The sequence below is a fragment of the Phyllostomus discolor genome, chromosome X (assembly GCF_004126475.2).
Source record: "Phyllostomus discolor isolate MPI-MPIP mPhyDis1 chromosome X, mPhyDis1.pri.v3, whole genome shotgun sequence".
NCBI lineage: Eukaryota > Metazoa > Chordata > Mammalia > Chiroptera > Phyllostomidae > Phyllostomus > Phyllostomus discolor.
In genome coordinates, this window is record NC_050198.1 from 9,046,112 (window position 1) to 9,062,933 (window position 16,822).

The 16,822-nt window shown below is 35.0% G+C and overlaps 1 protein-coding gene across 6 annotated transcripts in view; it reads left to right on the forward strand.

The window, feature by feature from the left end:
- Positions 1–16,822, forward strand: part of CNKSR2 (connector enhancer of kinase suppressor of Ras 2) — a 288,141-nt gene that overhangs the window by 185,940 nt on the left and 85,379 nt on the right. For 4 of the 6 annotated variants that reach the window (XM_028522246.2, XM_028522249.2, XM_028522244.2 and 1 more), the window contains 2 exons: positions 9,878–9,967; positions 11,517–11,731. In XM_028522246.2, coding sequence (XP_028378047.1) covers positions 9,878–9,967; positions 11,517–11,731 — 305 coding nt within the window. The remainder of the gene's footprint in view (positions 1–9,877; positions 9,968–11,516; positions 11,732–16,822) is intronic. The other 2 variants (XM_028522245.2, XM_028522247.2) reach the window with 1 other exon arrangement.

Below are 16,822 nucleotides of genomic sequence, written 5' to 3' on the forward strand. Positions count from 1 at the left end.
AATTACTAGCTCGTATACTGGGCAGAAGGGTCTTGTTACAACCTTATAGCATCAGAATTCTGAAAACAATTCAGACCCTACACATTGTTCAAGTTCAAGATTAGTTGCTAAAAAGAGGAGGAGGAGAGAATAATATGTAATATAAATAAAGTAATTGGATCGCTCAAAGAAATGAAACCTGGCAAGAAGAGATCACCATGAAAAAAATTGATGATACCAGGTAATAAGCAGTAAGGTTGAGAAAGAAAAAGAACTTTTAATAAAGTTCCAGAGTATTATATGTGAACAAAGTGGAAAGATTAGCAAACCAAATCAACAAAGCCAATGCAGCTATCAGAGGAAAAAGAAACTCTTCAAATAAATTAATCAACAAAGATATGAGCTAGGTGAAATGGTGCTTCCCTTAAAGACAAAGTGGGAAAGCTAAGAATAGGAATAATCTCACTCAGTGGTTTTCAACAGGGGTTAGTATTGTCCCCTACAGCACAATTGGCAATTTCTGATGAAATTTGTAGTTGTCATAACTAGGGTAGAGGTGCCACTGGCATCTAGTGGGTAGAAGCCCAGGACATCATTTCAACATCCTACATTGCACAGTAAAGCTCCCAACAATAAAAAATGATCCAGTCAAAAATGGTGCTATTCTTGAGAAACCCTAATTTAAGAAGAATAAACAGTAGACAAATTGAATGCAGAAACAGATACATATGACTAGAAAATTAAAGAGCACTTGTATGACACAGAGACAACTTCCCTTTTGTTTATACTCAAAGAATCTAGGAAATTATTGCCCTGGAAGATAGACCTATTTGTATTCACACTTAGCATATTCTCTGGGCAGAAGTAGCATAAGGTTGTGAGTGTCTGGGATGACCTACCCTGCTTTATAATAGAAAACCTAATCATGACAAACCCTGGAACAGGAGGGGACCCATTGTCCCTAGTTGAAATCAGAATGCATTTTCCTCTATGGAAAAAAATGTAATAAATGGAAGCTAGGTAAAATTTAAATAGAGTGATTAGTGTTAGCTCCCAAATCACAATGTAATATAAATAAGCTAGCATTTTCCTAAATATGTTCTTCATATTACTTGTTCTGAAAGAGAATCTTCGTGAAAGGAAGAGATTGCATGGTTAAATAAGATTGAGAAGCTGTGCATATTTTATGCCCCTCTTGGAGATTAAAAAGTGAACACTAGCATACTAAAGGGTTTGAAAGTCTTGTTGAATTTGGTTTAGCTTATTGTTTCCCAAATGTATTTGTACATTGACTCTTTTTTGGTTTTGGTCATAAAATACTTATTAGCCTTTCAATGACACTAATACTTACTTGAAAGGATATATTTTGGAAAATGCTGAAATAGACTTTTGCAGCTTCTTTTAAAGACCCACATACTAATGATAAGTTTTCTTTGTAATTCAAGTTCCAATCAACTGACTTACAGATAAGCATTTGGAAAAATGTCTATTTTTAAATTGAAGCCTGCCCCAACAAGCAGCTTGTTAAATGTCATCTTCATTTTATCTTGCAGAAAATTCATTTTCTAGAGTAAATCTTACTTGTGATAAAAGTCCCAACTGAAGTAATAAATACTAACTGGAAAAAATCATGCATGGTGGTCTATACACTCCAGGCTCCTTGTAGAACTACCGGTATCACTGCAAAACAATTTGCCAGAAATCATGGAAGAAATCAATCCCCGAGGATAGGAAATGTCAAGTGTTATATCTAATCTTGTTAAAGAAGAAATGACTAAAAATTGCACACTGATTACCTTAATGACTAAAGACTGTAAAGCAAAGGATTAAAACAATATACAGCCACTTAAAAGTATATGTATGACAACCTAGTGTCATTTTAGAAGTAACACATCATGTCAAACCATTTTGTTTCCCATCTTTGTTAAGGGATGGACAACAAATACAAAGTTACCTCCACAGTTTATGTTCTAATCCTCCATTAGCTATTCAGCTAACCTTTAAGAATATTTTTTGCAAGAGTTGCAAACTGAGTGGGAGGACACTTAAACAGAATAAAAAGCAGTAATCATATATGTCATAGAATTATTTTTGAAGAAAAGCGAATTGGATTTTTCTGTAAATGTAATGGTCTTGAATTCATCACCGAGTCAAACTGGTGGTATGGAAAGTTGAAAATCTGTTTATTTGTGGGCAGACTCCAACACTGATTATCAATGAAATCCTGAGAAATTAACTTTGGGGTGTCTTCAGTTTTTCATCTACCATTCTTGCGAGCTTCAAACACTAACATGACCCCAAAGACAAAACTATGGGGAAGGAACTATAAATTTATTCCAAGATGTCATTTAATTTATTTCAACTGAACGTCTTCAGCTGATGGTCTTAATCCTTGTATATTCTTACTTTTCATTAGAAAGGGTAACTGTCTTCCACATGTTGGTAAAATTTTTAGAATACTGCTTTACTAAGATTTTTAAAAACAGATTGCTTATTTGTAGTTATCTAGCTTGAAAACAGGATATTTTTAACCAAATAATATTTACATGTCCATGTCATCTTTCTTGTCCACATCTATTGCTGAGCACAGGAAGGGGCAAAAGTACATTAGCATGGTTCATTTTTTCACCCACTTGGAAAAGGACCTAGAACTCTTTTGCTGCTTAGACTGTATTGAAATCATCTGAAACCTTCTCAGTCCTCCCACAGCCCTCTAGTGTAGAATTATCTCTATGCATAGTGTCAATATTTCAGCTAAAAAAACTTGTCTTTCCATACTACAATATATGTTTCAGATTTGTTCTCTTGGTAGACTGTCTACAAAAGATAGGTCAGTTCAAAATATAATTAGTCATGGGATGAAATATTAAAAGTTCCATATAATTGTTTATTTATTCATTATTGAATTTATTGGGGTGACCTTGGTTAATAAGATTATATAGGTTTCAGGTGTACAGTTCTATATATAACACATCATCTGTGTATTGTATTGTGTGTTCACCACCTGAGGTCAAGTCTCCTTCTGTCACCATTTATCCCCTCTTTGTCGTCTTCTACCTTCCGCACCCCCTTCCCCTCTGGTAATCTTCATACTGCTGTCTGTGTCTATGCGTTTTGTTTTTGTTTTTTGCCTAATCCCTTCACTTTTTTCACCCACCTCCACAACCCCTCCCCTCTGACAGCTGTCAGTAATGTTATCTATGAGTCTGTTTCTGTTTTGTTTGTTTATTTTGTACATTAGATTTCACATATAAGTGAGATCATATGGTACTTGTCTTTCTCTGACTGGTTTATTTCACTTATCATCATGTTCTCCAGGTCCATTTAATTTCTAATGCAGTTCAAAATTTTCCCATTCAACAACTTTTCATGTTATTTCTTATTTAAAGTCTAGAACACTTTTAGAAAGCAATAGGAAAATTCACAACCCAGTTGTAGCAGTTTTTAAAATACAGCTATAAAGATCAAAAGTTCCCATTCTTACTTATTTTATTAATTCAAGATATATTGCCTGTTGCCTTTATCCTTAAAAAAACTGACTTTCCATTTAATTCAGTCTTAAATGTGTGGTGCACTACCTTAAATAACCTTGAGATGTTTTTCTAGAAATGTAGTCAACCATCTGAAAGTAATTTTTCTGTCTGGAATGTGGGAAGTTTGATGGGTGTATGTGGCATGCTTATAGCTTAACATTCCTTACTACAGTCATTTTCATCAAAATATTGGCTAAATTATTCAAAACAGATGTGTATATGTGTGTGTGTGTATGTATTTTTTTCTTCTTACACTGTAGAGAAAGCTTTTTTTGTGAGCATTAAAGGATATGTCAGACTTAAGAAATTTCTCTGCAGTCTTTTTCAGCCCTTAGCAACTGTAACAGAAAAGATTGTTCCTCAGGTGCTGTTTATCTCCCAGAAACTTAATGATTTTACCATGTTTGGGGAGAGAGTTTTTAAAGAGGATACAATTGAAAAAGACAGCAATTCAGTAGTACCCAACAGATGCCCTAGGTAGTTTAATATAGGAATATTTCTGCATAAGAAATCAGGAGATAGTTCTAGGTCTGACTTGATTACCAAGTAGGTTTATAAGGCTCAATTTTAAAAAATATTTTATTGTTGTTCAGTTTCTTAGAAAAAAATGTAGGGTATTGGTCAGGTTGACATACTACCTTAGAAGTAAATGAAGGAGGGAGAGGAAGGAAGGGAAAGTTAGAAGGAGGAGAACAGAAAATCGACAGGAAAGAAGGAGAAGGAAACTATGAAGATAGAAACTGGTAGCACAGCTTAGACTTTCTTGTTTCATTGTATGAGGAAGGTTCCCTGTTTACTTTCTTAATGAGTAATCAGTCAACAAATATTGAGCAGTTACTATGTTTAAGACACTATGCTAAGTGCTGGAGATACCACAGCAAACAACAGAAATTTCTCTCCCCTTGTGAAATTAAGCAACTAATTTAATACATACTTTTTATTATAATTGGCATGCAACGAAGAAAAACTACATTGAGAACGAGTACAGAGAAACCCAACAAAGACTAAGAGGTCAAGGAGAGTGTCCCTGAGGTAATGACATTCTTACTTAGCTCTGAAGGATGCATGTGAATTTAGGAAGAGAAGAGGACAGAAAAAGCAAAGGATGACAGTGTCCTGGGTGCCTGATTAAGAAAGTGTTTCAAGAAGGAAGTAATTTTCTGTGTGAAATCCTGCAAATAAAGAAAAAGCACTGAAGGGTTCTGAGAATAATCTGTGTGATTTAGCAACATGGGGGCACTAATGACCTTGACAGTAACCGTTTTGGTGAAGTTGTAGGGGAAAGAGCCTAACCGGAAAAGGTTCAGGAGAGAGGAGATTCCACATATAAGTGAGCTCATACAGTATTTGTCTTTCTGTATTGGGCTTATTTCACCTAGCATAATGTCCTTCAGGGTCTTCCACTTTGTCACATACGGAAGGATTTCCTTCTTTTTGGCTGAATACCATTCCATTATTTACATATACCACGTTTTCTTTATCCATTCTTATGTGGATGGACACAGGTTGTTTCCATATCTTAGCTACTGTGAATAGTACTGCAGTGAGCATGGGAGTGCCGATATTCCTCTGAGATACTAATTTCATTTCCTTTGAACATATACCCACAAGTAGGGTTGCTAGGTCAGATAATAGGTCTACTTTTAATTTTTAGGAACCCCGTAATGCTTTATATTGTATACTTGACATTTTCTTAGAGGAGTAAAAATTCAGTGTTCTCACCACACATATACACACATAAAAAAGATAACTATGTGAAGTGAAGGCTGTGTTAACTGGATTATGGTAATCATTTCACAATGTGTATGTGTATAAAATCACACTGTGTACTATAAAAATTATGTACAAATTTAATATATGATATTTTTGTCAATCATATCTCAATAAATCTAGAAAAAGAGAGGAGACGAGGAAGGAGATTGAGAATATAAATTAGGGTTTTAGGTATTTTTCTGTAAAGGGGAGCAAAGACATATGGTGGTAGTTGGATGGTGGTTTAGGGATGAAGAGAATTGTTTGTTTTTATTTAAGATGGGAGAAATTACAGCATGTTTGAATGTTAATGGGAATCATTGATACTGCAGGAGAAAGAAGGGAAGATTGAGCAAGATGTGCCCTTAAGTAAGCAATAGGGACTAGGATCCAGTGAACAGCCTAGAAATTTGGGATATCTCTAACATCTAGCATCTTTCTATTGAAGCATTTAAAATAAATTTAATGGATAACTGCTCTGGGTCACAGTATTTGCCAGGAACATTCATAACAAAGATATAAGAACTGGTTTCTGCAAAAAAAAAAAAAACCTAGAAAAAACTATACAGACAGGTACAACACGCTATAATCAGGATCATATATACCAAAGGCACTTAGGAAAGAGCTAAGGGAGCTCAGGAGAGTGGGCAATTAACTCTGCCAAAGGGAATTGTAATAGCATCAAAGATGCTTTATTATTTAAGGAAATGTTTATTTTCAAGCAATTCTGTATAGTAGTATTAAAAAATAGCAATTACACATTAAAACAGTATTTTTAGATAGATCATTGTGAGGCACTCCACCATTGTCAATATTCTTAAAATTATATTTAGTATTCTATTTGTGTTTAATTACAGCTATACAAGGTGGGGGAAAGTAGGTTTACAGTTGTGAGTACATGAAATACAGTTTAGTCTTGTATTATTGTTTATATTATTTATTAATCATTGTATTATTTTTATACTAACAACAGTAAACCTACTTTTCCCAACCCTGTATATAGTTTATAATGAAGAAGCAACTTGCCATCAATATCAGGGTAAAATTCAAACAAAATCAAACAATACTCATCTTTTACCTCTACTGTATTTCCTAGAATACAGTAAGAGAAACAACACACAATTCCTACCTCTATGGAGATCACAGTTCGTAAGCTGCAGCTATGCAACAAATGTAAAAATATAGTAACAAAATAATAGTTTAACCATGAGGCACTAGCACAGAGATATCACATAACTTATGGTAGGTCACCAAATGAGTTCAATAGTTAATAAGTGTTTTATGCTTATAGGAATAAAAAATTACTTTAAAAGAAAATGGTCAGCAAACTTTTAAGGGTGCTTACCTTTATTTTTTACTATGTTCTTGACTATTATAAATTTTCATCATGAATTAGTGTTACTACCTAAAGAAATATCTTTAAATTTTCCAGATTAATTTTCAGAGGTATATTATTAAATTATGTATATTTAAATTGGAATGAGCCACGTGTATTGAATTTAATGTGTTAAAAACATTTCACATATGTTAATAATAGTGTACATTTGATTTAAATCTAACAATAATGCATATAGTGCTCTTTTTTTACCAACAACACTACAGCATCAAACCATAAAGTTCTTTTTTCCATTTGAACTTTGCTGTCTTATGAAATTAAAATGCTGCTAAATACATTCAGTAGCACACATTTCTAAGCTGCAGTCAAAGATCTGTGTATTTGGTAGTAGAAATAATTTAAGCCATTGTCTATTTTTTAATTTGCCAATGACTGCTATTTATATCAGAATGTTACTTGTGTTATTACTTTAACTGTTTTATTAAGTTTGTTTTGATATTTTATTACAATGAAAAAATTATAAAAGGAGCAATACTTATAAGCAACATTATTTGTTATAACTAAACGAATATGTACTTTAATTTTCAAAACACTTATTTTTATTTATGTTGCTAAATTAATAACTTTATAACTAATAAAGGTAAAAACTTGATGTCCTCCAAAAGTAAACTTTAATTAAAACTTTTATGTCATTTTTGTCTAATTCAATGTATTTTCCTCAATTTTGTATTAGTAATATAGCATACTTCTGTTTTAAAAAATTATCCCATGAAAAGTCAGTTTTTAAACCTACAAATTTTTCCTGTGGTTACTGACATACACAGACATATCAAAGCCCGAATTACATGTCTCAATACCTTAGATCCATGAGAATCTCAGAGAAGATAGACCAAAATACAATGAATACAATTATGTATTTTATATTCTGTGTGAAATATGTTTCTTATTGTTTTGCACACACATTTGACTCCAAACAACAAACCAATTATTCAAAAAGAATCAAATTAGTTTGTGTATGTATATATGTATATGTAACACATAGAGCAAGTAAAATTAATGGCTTATTTATTGAATAGCTCACTTTTTCAAAGATTTTCTTGGTGACATGTAGAAACAGTATTAGAGCTGTTAACTGCTGAAATGGAGCTTATTTTAAAAACCAGATTCTAAAGAAATGTTTGAAAATACAGCATGTACAACACTGAAAATCCAGAGGACTGATTGTGCAAAAAAGTTGAATACGTATGACAAAAGGAGACCTTTCCTAAAACCCTCCCCCCTTCCCCCATTGGGCAGAATATATGGACCTTCATCAACTCAACCAAATTTCCTCTGCAAAAGTGTAAAGACCTATTCCATGAGAATTTTAGAATCTTGGGTGATTGTTTATAAAGTTGTTTGCACATCTTGAAAGGAAGCTATTAAATAAACACTGCCTGTTTTGGCTCATTAATAATTTTATCTTGTTTAGTGCATTGTCATATTTTCAAAGTGCTTAGCAAAATATACTAAGAAAACTGTATCAGTGTACATAATAAAAAGCCATAAGGTTGGCCCTGGCTGGTGTAGCTCAGTGGATTGAGAGCTTGCTACAAATCAAAGGGTCACCTGTTTGATTCCCGATCAGGGCACATGCCTGGGTTGCAGGCCAGGTCCTCAGTGGGGGACACGTGAGAGGCAACCACACATTGATGTTTCCCTCCCTCTCTTTCTCCCTCCCTCCTCCTCTCTCTAAAAATAAATACATATTTTAAAAAAAAAACATAAGGTGTGCAAATTTCCTTGAGAACAGAATTAGAAGTCATCTAGGAGAATCTTTTTAGATATATTGAATGGTTATAGTAATTGATTATGAAATTTAGCTGGTCAAGGAGGGAAATGAAGAAGACATACAGTGACCTGGAGGTGTTGGAAGGTGGGAAGATTTGTGATTAAAGAAGGAAGAATCATTGGAGATCTATAGGCGTATGCTAGAAATGTAGAAGGTGGTAGTTGGAAAATGGGATACAAGGAAGGATTACAGCCTTTGCAGATGACAAGACTAAGTATATGACTGCAGGAATGGGTAAATGAGAAACTGTGAGGCCAGAATATTGGAAGCTGAGTATTGAAGTCACCAAGAATTAAGGCAGAAGTGGTATTTGAATGCCTGAGTTTGAATCCTGGTATCATACACTTACCAACTGAGTGTCTTTGGGCAAGTTACATAATCTACCTCAGTTTCTTTATCTAACAAAATGAAGATAATGATAGTATATTTCTCATAATTATGAGAATTAAACAACTTAGTACTTACAAAACCCTTAGACATTATGTGACATATGGTAAATAATATATGTGTTAGTATCATTATCATGATCATGATCATGATCATCATTATTATTATCATCCAGTCCTGTGTGATTCTCTGCTTTATCAATTCAAAATTTATTAAGCAACTATTGTGTGTCACATATTGTGCTAGATATGATTCTTAAACTTTTGTATAATTCTTTTCACTGTTTTATGCTTCAGGATTTCAAGTTGATCAAAAAATAATACACTGTAGCCTCGCCAAAAAGATATCCTTGAAGTCTATGCCATAAGTTCTTGTGAAATTAAATGTTGTCTAGTAAGAATACAGACCCAGAGGGAAATGGGACAGGTCAAAGCAGTTAATAGTTGGATCTGAAAACTAAACTTATTTATTCACAATAACAAAAGAGGAGTTTGGGGCAGACCCAGCTATAAGTTTCGAAAGAGAATCTAGGCATAATGCTGAAGCATGAGAGTATCCAAAAAGTATTAGGAGTTAGGAGGTAGTGAAGATAGGAAGTTAGTACTGTGGTGTCCCAATATGAAACAATGGGTTAATGTCCTGGAATGCAGGTTAAATACAAGGAGCTACTATGTTGGAGATTGGCTATCAATATATAGACAGGAGGGCATTGGGTAATAAGATGGAGATCCAGTTACTGAAAATGAAGTAAAATTCACTAAAATAATGATCCTCTTTGTAAAGGACCACCTGCAAAGTCTGCGGTGCTAGAGAGCAAACCTAGGCTATTCTTTATTATTTACAAAAAGTACCTTATGTTTGAATTATTACCTGGCCAATTGCCACAGGCAGTTTCACCTTCTGGCTCAAAACACACACATTTTTCATCTACACAAATGCCAACCATAACGTTGCATATGATTGAGTGTGTTTTGCAGACTGTAGCTAAAAATCACTGTAAGTTTAAGCGGACATGGGGAAGGAAAACAATGTGATGTGAATTTTGTTCTCTGTGTTTAGGCAAGCTACGACCTATTTCTATGCCAGTGGAATATAATTGGGTGGGGGACTATGAAGATCCAAATAAGATGAAGAGAGATAGTAGAAGAGGTAAGTGTTCTAGAACCTCAGTGTAGGCTGGGTTGTTGGAACAAAAAGCAAATTTCAATGTTCTTTAAATAGGATGTTATGGCTTCAGTAGAAAATTTTAATTCTCTCATTAATGTAATGGTACACCCTAACTGACTCAGACCAATATTTGATGATCTTGATCTGTTATTAAGCAGGTATCTTCTCTGAATGCCTCCTAAGGGATTCAGGGTAGATAAGCGCAGTGTAAAAATGAATATCTGATTGTTATTTGAAAGTGAACATTTGGAAAACAAGGTCAGAAGTGTGAAACTGCATAAAAGTTTAGTCAATAGAGTTTGTGATCAGTCCCCCTTGGTCCGCAATGCAGCCTCACCACTTTTATGTTAATACAACCTTAAAATGAGCAGTGAGCATATGGATAAAAGGTAATGGAAACTGGGCCAGTGACTCTAATGAAAGCCATACAGAAATGGAAAAAAACCTGCTTTGCTCTTTTTTCTCTTCTGTTTGCTGTTCAGGGTTATCTTCTTACTGGGGGTGGGCTACACTTGAAGTATCTACCAAAAGTAAGTTTTTATGTTCACTTATCCTGCATTGAGGTGAGCAGTAAAGAGGACAACTGAAAGTCACACTACTAAATGGTATTCGATCAAGTGTAGACATGGGGGGCCCCAGTGGGTCATGCTGCTACTTCCACTTCCTGAGGTCAAGAGCCATAAAGTTGTAGATGAAAAATAAAACAAATCCAAACAAAGCAAAAAAGAATCATAAAACCTAAGCTCATGAAGCTTCTATCAGGGTATGTTTAACCCATTTGTCTGTTCTATCTGATGTACAGAATATGTTTCATTGCTACATAGATCCATGGACCACACAGGGATAAGCAAGCATGAATATCTGCTTCATTAGTCTTCTTAACACTTGTTTTATGGAGCAGGCACTGCTGAAAATGTTGCTAAACATGGGAACTTTGACAGATTTTTTTACATCTATGTATTCATTCCATTTTTTAACTTCAGTTTCTAACCTCATTTGCTTTATAGAAGTAATCAAGAAAAAATATAAAAAGCAAAATGCTTATCATATGCCATCTCTGAGTCACTCTGTGGAACTTCATATGATAGTAACATCTTGGGGTGGGAGGAAGCCTTATGAAGTACTAAGTGCTAGCTATCAACTTAAACACAGATTTTATAAACTAAGTTTCCTTGCTATTGTTTCATAATGTGGACTTTAATTTCTTCAAGGATGCTACCTAATCTGCCATAGGTTGGTGTTTGTCATCAACTTTTAGCAGAATTCCCCTGGGGGAACTTCTGCTTTAGGTTCTGCAAGTGACTCTGATATAGTTGGTTAAGAGATGAAACTTGGAGATAATAATTTTTGTTTTCTATTTCTTATTGCCCTATGATCCCAAATAATAAGGTCCTCTTTTTTTCACTATGTAGCTATTTTATAAACTAAATCAAGTTATTTTTCTGAAATGAAATTTAATAGCATAATTAGGACATAGTAAATTTGGAATATTTACATATTTATATTAGTGTTTTTATCTCTTTTCATATAGAAAACTCTCTACTCCGATACATGAGCAATGAAAAAATTGCTCAAGAAGAATACATGTTTCAGAGAAACAGCAAAAAAGACACGGGGAAGAAGTCTAAAAAGAAGGGAGATAAGAGTAATAGCCCGACCCACTATTCATTGCTACCTAGTTTGCAAATGGATACATTGAGACAAGACATCATGGGCACACCTGTGCCGGAGACCACACTGTATCATGTAAGTAAAATTTCAGACTCTGTAATACAGCTTTGATTCAGAGACTTTTTTTTGCTAAATTCCAGATTATTTATTTTTATCTTGTTGCCAGATTTTGACAAAAGATTCTAAGCTTAGAGTTTCATGCCCTTAAAACACATTGATTGTGTTGGCTTATTGATTTGTTCTTCAGTTCATATGTTCAATGAGTTCATATGCCATAGCTGGTTAGATTTTAATGAAATAATGAAATATGCATAGAATTATTTGAGAATAATAACTAATTGATTAATTATCAGTGTAATAATAACAGCAAATAGCTACCTATAAAATTCCACATTAAAGATAAGATTTTTAATGTATTCATGATTTTATTTAAAAATGAGAAACTACTAGACTTGGAGCATAGTACTCAAGGTAAAAATGGGAAGATATAGCACCCCATTATATGGAGAGAAAGGCACTCCAAGAGTCTCAATATATTTTGACTATTGTAATGGATGGGTACAAGAAATATAGGAGGAACATGGGAGGAGAAGGGCCTCAGCCTTCTAGGGAAGTGGGGAAAGGCTTTAGAATGGGGATCATTTGAATGAAGAGTGGAAGATGAATAACAGTATTGTGGGAAGACATATGGAGTTGTGCCACAATGTGTGAGACACTGGCATATTCTAGAGTCTCCACATGGCTAAGAATTAGTGGTTTGTTAAAAATTGAAGGAAAGTGCCCTGTCTGATGTGGTTCAGTTGGTTGGAGCATTGTCTCATAAAGGAAAGGTTGTGGGTTTGATTTCCACTCAGGGCACATGCCTGGGTTGAGGGTTCATTCCTGATCAGGGCACAGAGGAGAGGCAACCGATCAATGTTTCTCTCTGGTATCAATGTTTCTCTCCTTGTCTCTCTCTCCCTCCCTTCCCCTCTCTCTAAAATCAATAACCATGTCGTCACGGGAGGATTAAATAAAATTTAAGGAAAATATGTGAGAAAGGGGCAGTAGATGGACCTAGAGAGGTAGGTGAGCTTAGATCAGGGATTTTATGATAACCTACTTATGCACTTTCCTGCAGTGATGAAGAGTTATTGAAGAATTTTGAACTAGGGACTTGCACGATGAGAGTGGCCTGTTTATCTCTTTGATGCAGAGCGTTGATCAAGAGGTATAAGGCCAAAGGCAGGGCTGTTAAGCCTGTTCAGAAGATTATGAGGACAATGGAAGTGTAGGGGCTGAGAATCTTGTTAACCAGAACATTAAATCACAAAAACAACCCATGTTTATCATTTTGGTTTAAAGTGAGTTTGTTGTGCCAATGGAACTATGGCTCCTTATTAGGAGCTCTTGAAAAACATTGACTATACTTTTTAAGTAATTTGAACAACTGTGTATTAGCTGAGAGTATCAAAAAATTTAGTCTGTCACTGCTGTAGAAGTGTATCATTTAGGTATACAAAATGTGAAACAGTTAATAACTTATACTTGAGTTGCTTTTCTTAGTAAATTTTTAAAATCATATATTTATTCTATAACTTTAATAAAACTAGAATGTAGAGAAATATTTTCATTTATTTGGGTTGAAGTAGGAGTGTACTTCACAATCATAAGTGTTCATTCTCTAACTTCCTCTGTCCCCAGTAACACTCCCAAGCCTCTTCCTCTTCAAGAGAAGAGTGCCCATATCAAAACCTGCTCCTTTGAATGGCTGACAAATCAAATTGTTATTTTTTCCACAGGTATTTGCAGTCAGTCTGAAACCAATATTCTTAGCTGTATGAGAGGGGCCATTTTTACTATCACTAGTCAGAAATGCTCTCTGAACACTGAGCTCTCTCTCTAAAATCTGGTGTTCCGGTCACAAGTAATAGCTTGAACAAAATCTAAAGATAAGAACTAGCTGGTTTGTTTGAAAGGGAAGTTGGTAGTGAAAGATGGGGCTGGAGAGGGATCAAGAGGCCACTTTACCCAGAGTGTGCAAACTATTAAAGTTGGATTTATCCTAAGAGGAGTGGTAAACCATTGAAGAAGCAGTTAAACACTCAGCTTGCACCATCCTATCACGCATATCCAGACAGTAGAGTACTGTGAGGAAGGAAAAGAGAGAAATGAGTCTGGAAAATTTTGAGTTATTCAATTATGGAAGATAGCAAAAGGTGAGCCAACTCATAACCAGAAAGATTGTGAGTATTTTCTAGGAGTATAAATTGTTACCACCTTCCTAAGGAGTATTATTTAGTTATATGTATCAAGAACCTGGTCTAGTAACTTTACTTCTACAAGTTTATTCCAGGAAAGAAATCAGAGGATCTACTTTTGCCTCCTACTTTAATCAATGTATCCTGAAAGTGCAATGTAGTATTTCCCAGATAGGTAATTATTCCAACTGATTTTTGATAGAACAGCACAGAGTAAGGAATGTTACTAATGATGGGAGAAGTCTTCCCATTTAACAGTGACCTGCTAATCCCACAGCAGAAGGCTGGACACTTTCTAATTCTATTCTCTGGTTTAAAAGCAAAAGAATTGTTAGCCCCAATGTACATGTTACATGTTTCTAACCAGTGTTCAAAATGAGAACACTCTTTGGTGGGTTTTTTACTATACTCTCAGTTCTCTTGTGGACCTTACCTTGCTTAGTACTTTCCCAGTTATCAAGCGAGTTTCCATATTTGTTTTATCTTTTGAACCTCACAACAAACATATTTGTAAATAACAAAACTCAAACTCAGAAAGATTAAGCAATCTACCCAAAGTTGTACTACAAAAAAAGGAAAAGAGGTGTAAGAGTAAGGACTAGAGCCCAAGTCACCTACCCCGGTGATCTTTCCACACTCTACCCTGGTATGCTGTGCATGTACTAAATGAGTGAATTTTGAAAAAGTTTGACTTCAAGAAGCATGTGCTTTCATAGATTTATTTTAACAACACCTTCAGTACCTGCATTGATTTCTACCCAGATTTATCTTTTTCTCTGTCACTATTTTTTTATGAAGTTTGGAAAAACATACAGAGCTCCTGGTGTTATAAAGCACAAGCAGTTATTCAGCATGATCTATTGCTGAGACTAGAGTACTATAGTTAGAATTGCCTGAACCTCAAAGGTGAAACAATGTAGACATAAATGGCTGCTTCTTATATTTCACAGGAATTCTTGCTTTATATTTTCATTGCTTATACATGCTTATTTAAAAATGAAAAAAAAAAATTTTCAGCCCTGGCTGGTGTGGCTCAGTGGATTGAGTGCCAGCCTGCAACCAAAGGGTCGCCAGTTCAATTCCCAGTCAGGGCACATGCCTGGGTTGCACACCAGGTCCCATGGAGTGTGCAAGAGGCAACCACACATTGATGTTTCTCTCCCGCTCTTCCTCCCTCCTTTCCCCTCTCTAAAAAAATAAGTAAATAAAATATTAAACATAAAAATAAAAATGAAATTTTTTTCTTTATGTTAAATTTCCTGAAGAGCAAGAACAATATCATATGTATTCTAATCACCTTCATGATGAACAACTACTCTTCATTCTTACCAATTCAATTATTTCTTTGGATAACTCAGCCAATTTTCATAGAGTAAGACTTAGTGGAAGAGAACTATGAAGATTAAGTACTGAGTTTCACGGGTGATCTCTGCTGTATTACTGTCTCCATGTGGTCTGAGTTCAAATTCAAAATGAGTTCAAATGAATTCAAATTTAGGGAAAATGTAATTGAATTTAATGGTAGAATTATACCAGCATTAAATGCCCTTAAACAATTTACTAAAGTTGTGCATGTGTGTATGTGTATATGTAGGATGTTCCTCATAAGCAGACCTAGATTATAATACCCATTGGTCTGTTTTGGAAAGCAGCCCAATAAAAATACACAAAGCAACAAAAATACAGTTTGGCTTTAGTGTTTGACTCATTCCTCTTAGCAATTACAGTAGAAATGTTTATATAATAATAAAGAAGGTTTAGCCCTGGCTGGTGTGGCTCAGTGGATTGAGCACTGGCCTGTGAACCAAAGGGTCGTCGGTTTGATTCCCAGTCAGAACACGTGCCTGGGTTGTGGGCCAGGTCAGGTCCCCAGTAGGGGGCGTATGAGAGGCAACCACACATTGATGTTTCTCTCTGTCTCTCCCTCCCTTCCCCACTGTCTAAAATAAATTAAAAATCTTTAATAATAATAATAATAATAATTAATAAAGATTTAGAAGTCCAGGCAGCCCAGCTACAAAATCCACATTTTAGATGAATAAAGCTATTTCTGTTCATAAGGATTGTACCATCTATTAGAGAAGACAGAACTATTACTAACATAAAGGTGAAAATATGTTATATTGTCAGCATATGAACATTTATAATTAAGTTTACCTGCAGTGATAAAGTTTGATTTGTCTAATAGCTGCCTGACTTAGATGCATTGTTTTAGCATCAATGAAACTAAGACCAAAGGACAGTTCATTGTAGTGGTTAGAAAGCCATCTCTGAGCTACCAGTTGTTTATAGCAATTACTATCTCCACATTTTGACTTTATTCACCTGGATGACAGTCATAGAACAATGTGATTATGATCTTTCTCCTCACCACCAAGCATGCAGACATGTTAGACATCCATTCTAAATATCATTGTATTTGTTTTTGTATATATTCTGTCTGATTTCTATGGATGATTTTATTGTTTCTAGAGTGTTACTGCCAAATTCATAGTAGCACTGGCAAAGCCCTACAGGGAAACAGTCTGGACTGTGAAAAGTGTTTCCCATTGGGCCACTTTACTAGAGCAGTGATTCTCAAAGCAGGGGCTATCTTTGGCTAAAAGCTCCTAGTCACTGAGGCTTGATGCAGATATGGCAGTCCTTTCTTTGATTCTTATTGGAAAATAACACATAATTTGACAGAGTTTCTTTCTCTCTTGTGACTAAACAATGCTACATAGTAGCCTACTAAATGATTTTTTTAACAAATTAGTTTTTTTATTGTTGTTCAAGTACAGTGGTGTCCATTTTTCCCCACCAACTCCCCCACCCCACCCATCCCTGCCTCCCACTCTCGAACCTACCCCCTTTGGTTTTGTCCATGTACCCTTCATACATATTCCGTGATGGCCTTTCCTCGGTTATCCCTCTCACCCCTCCCCTC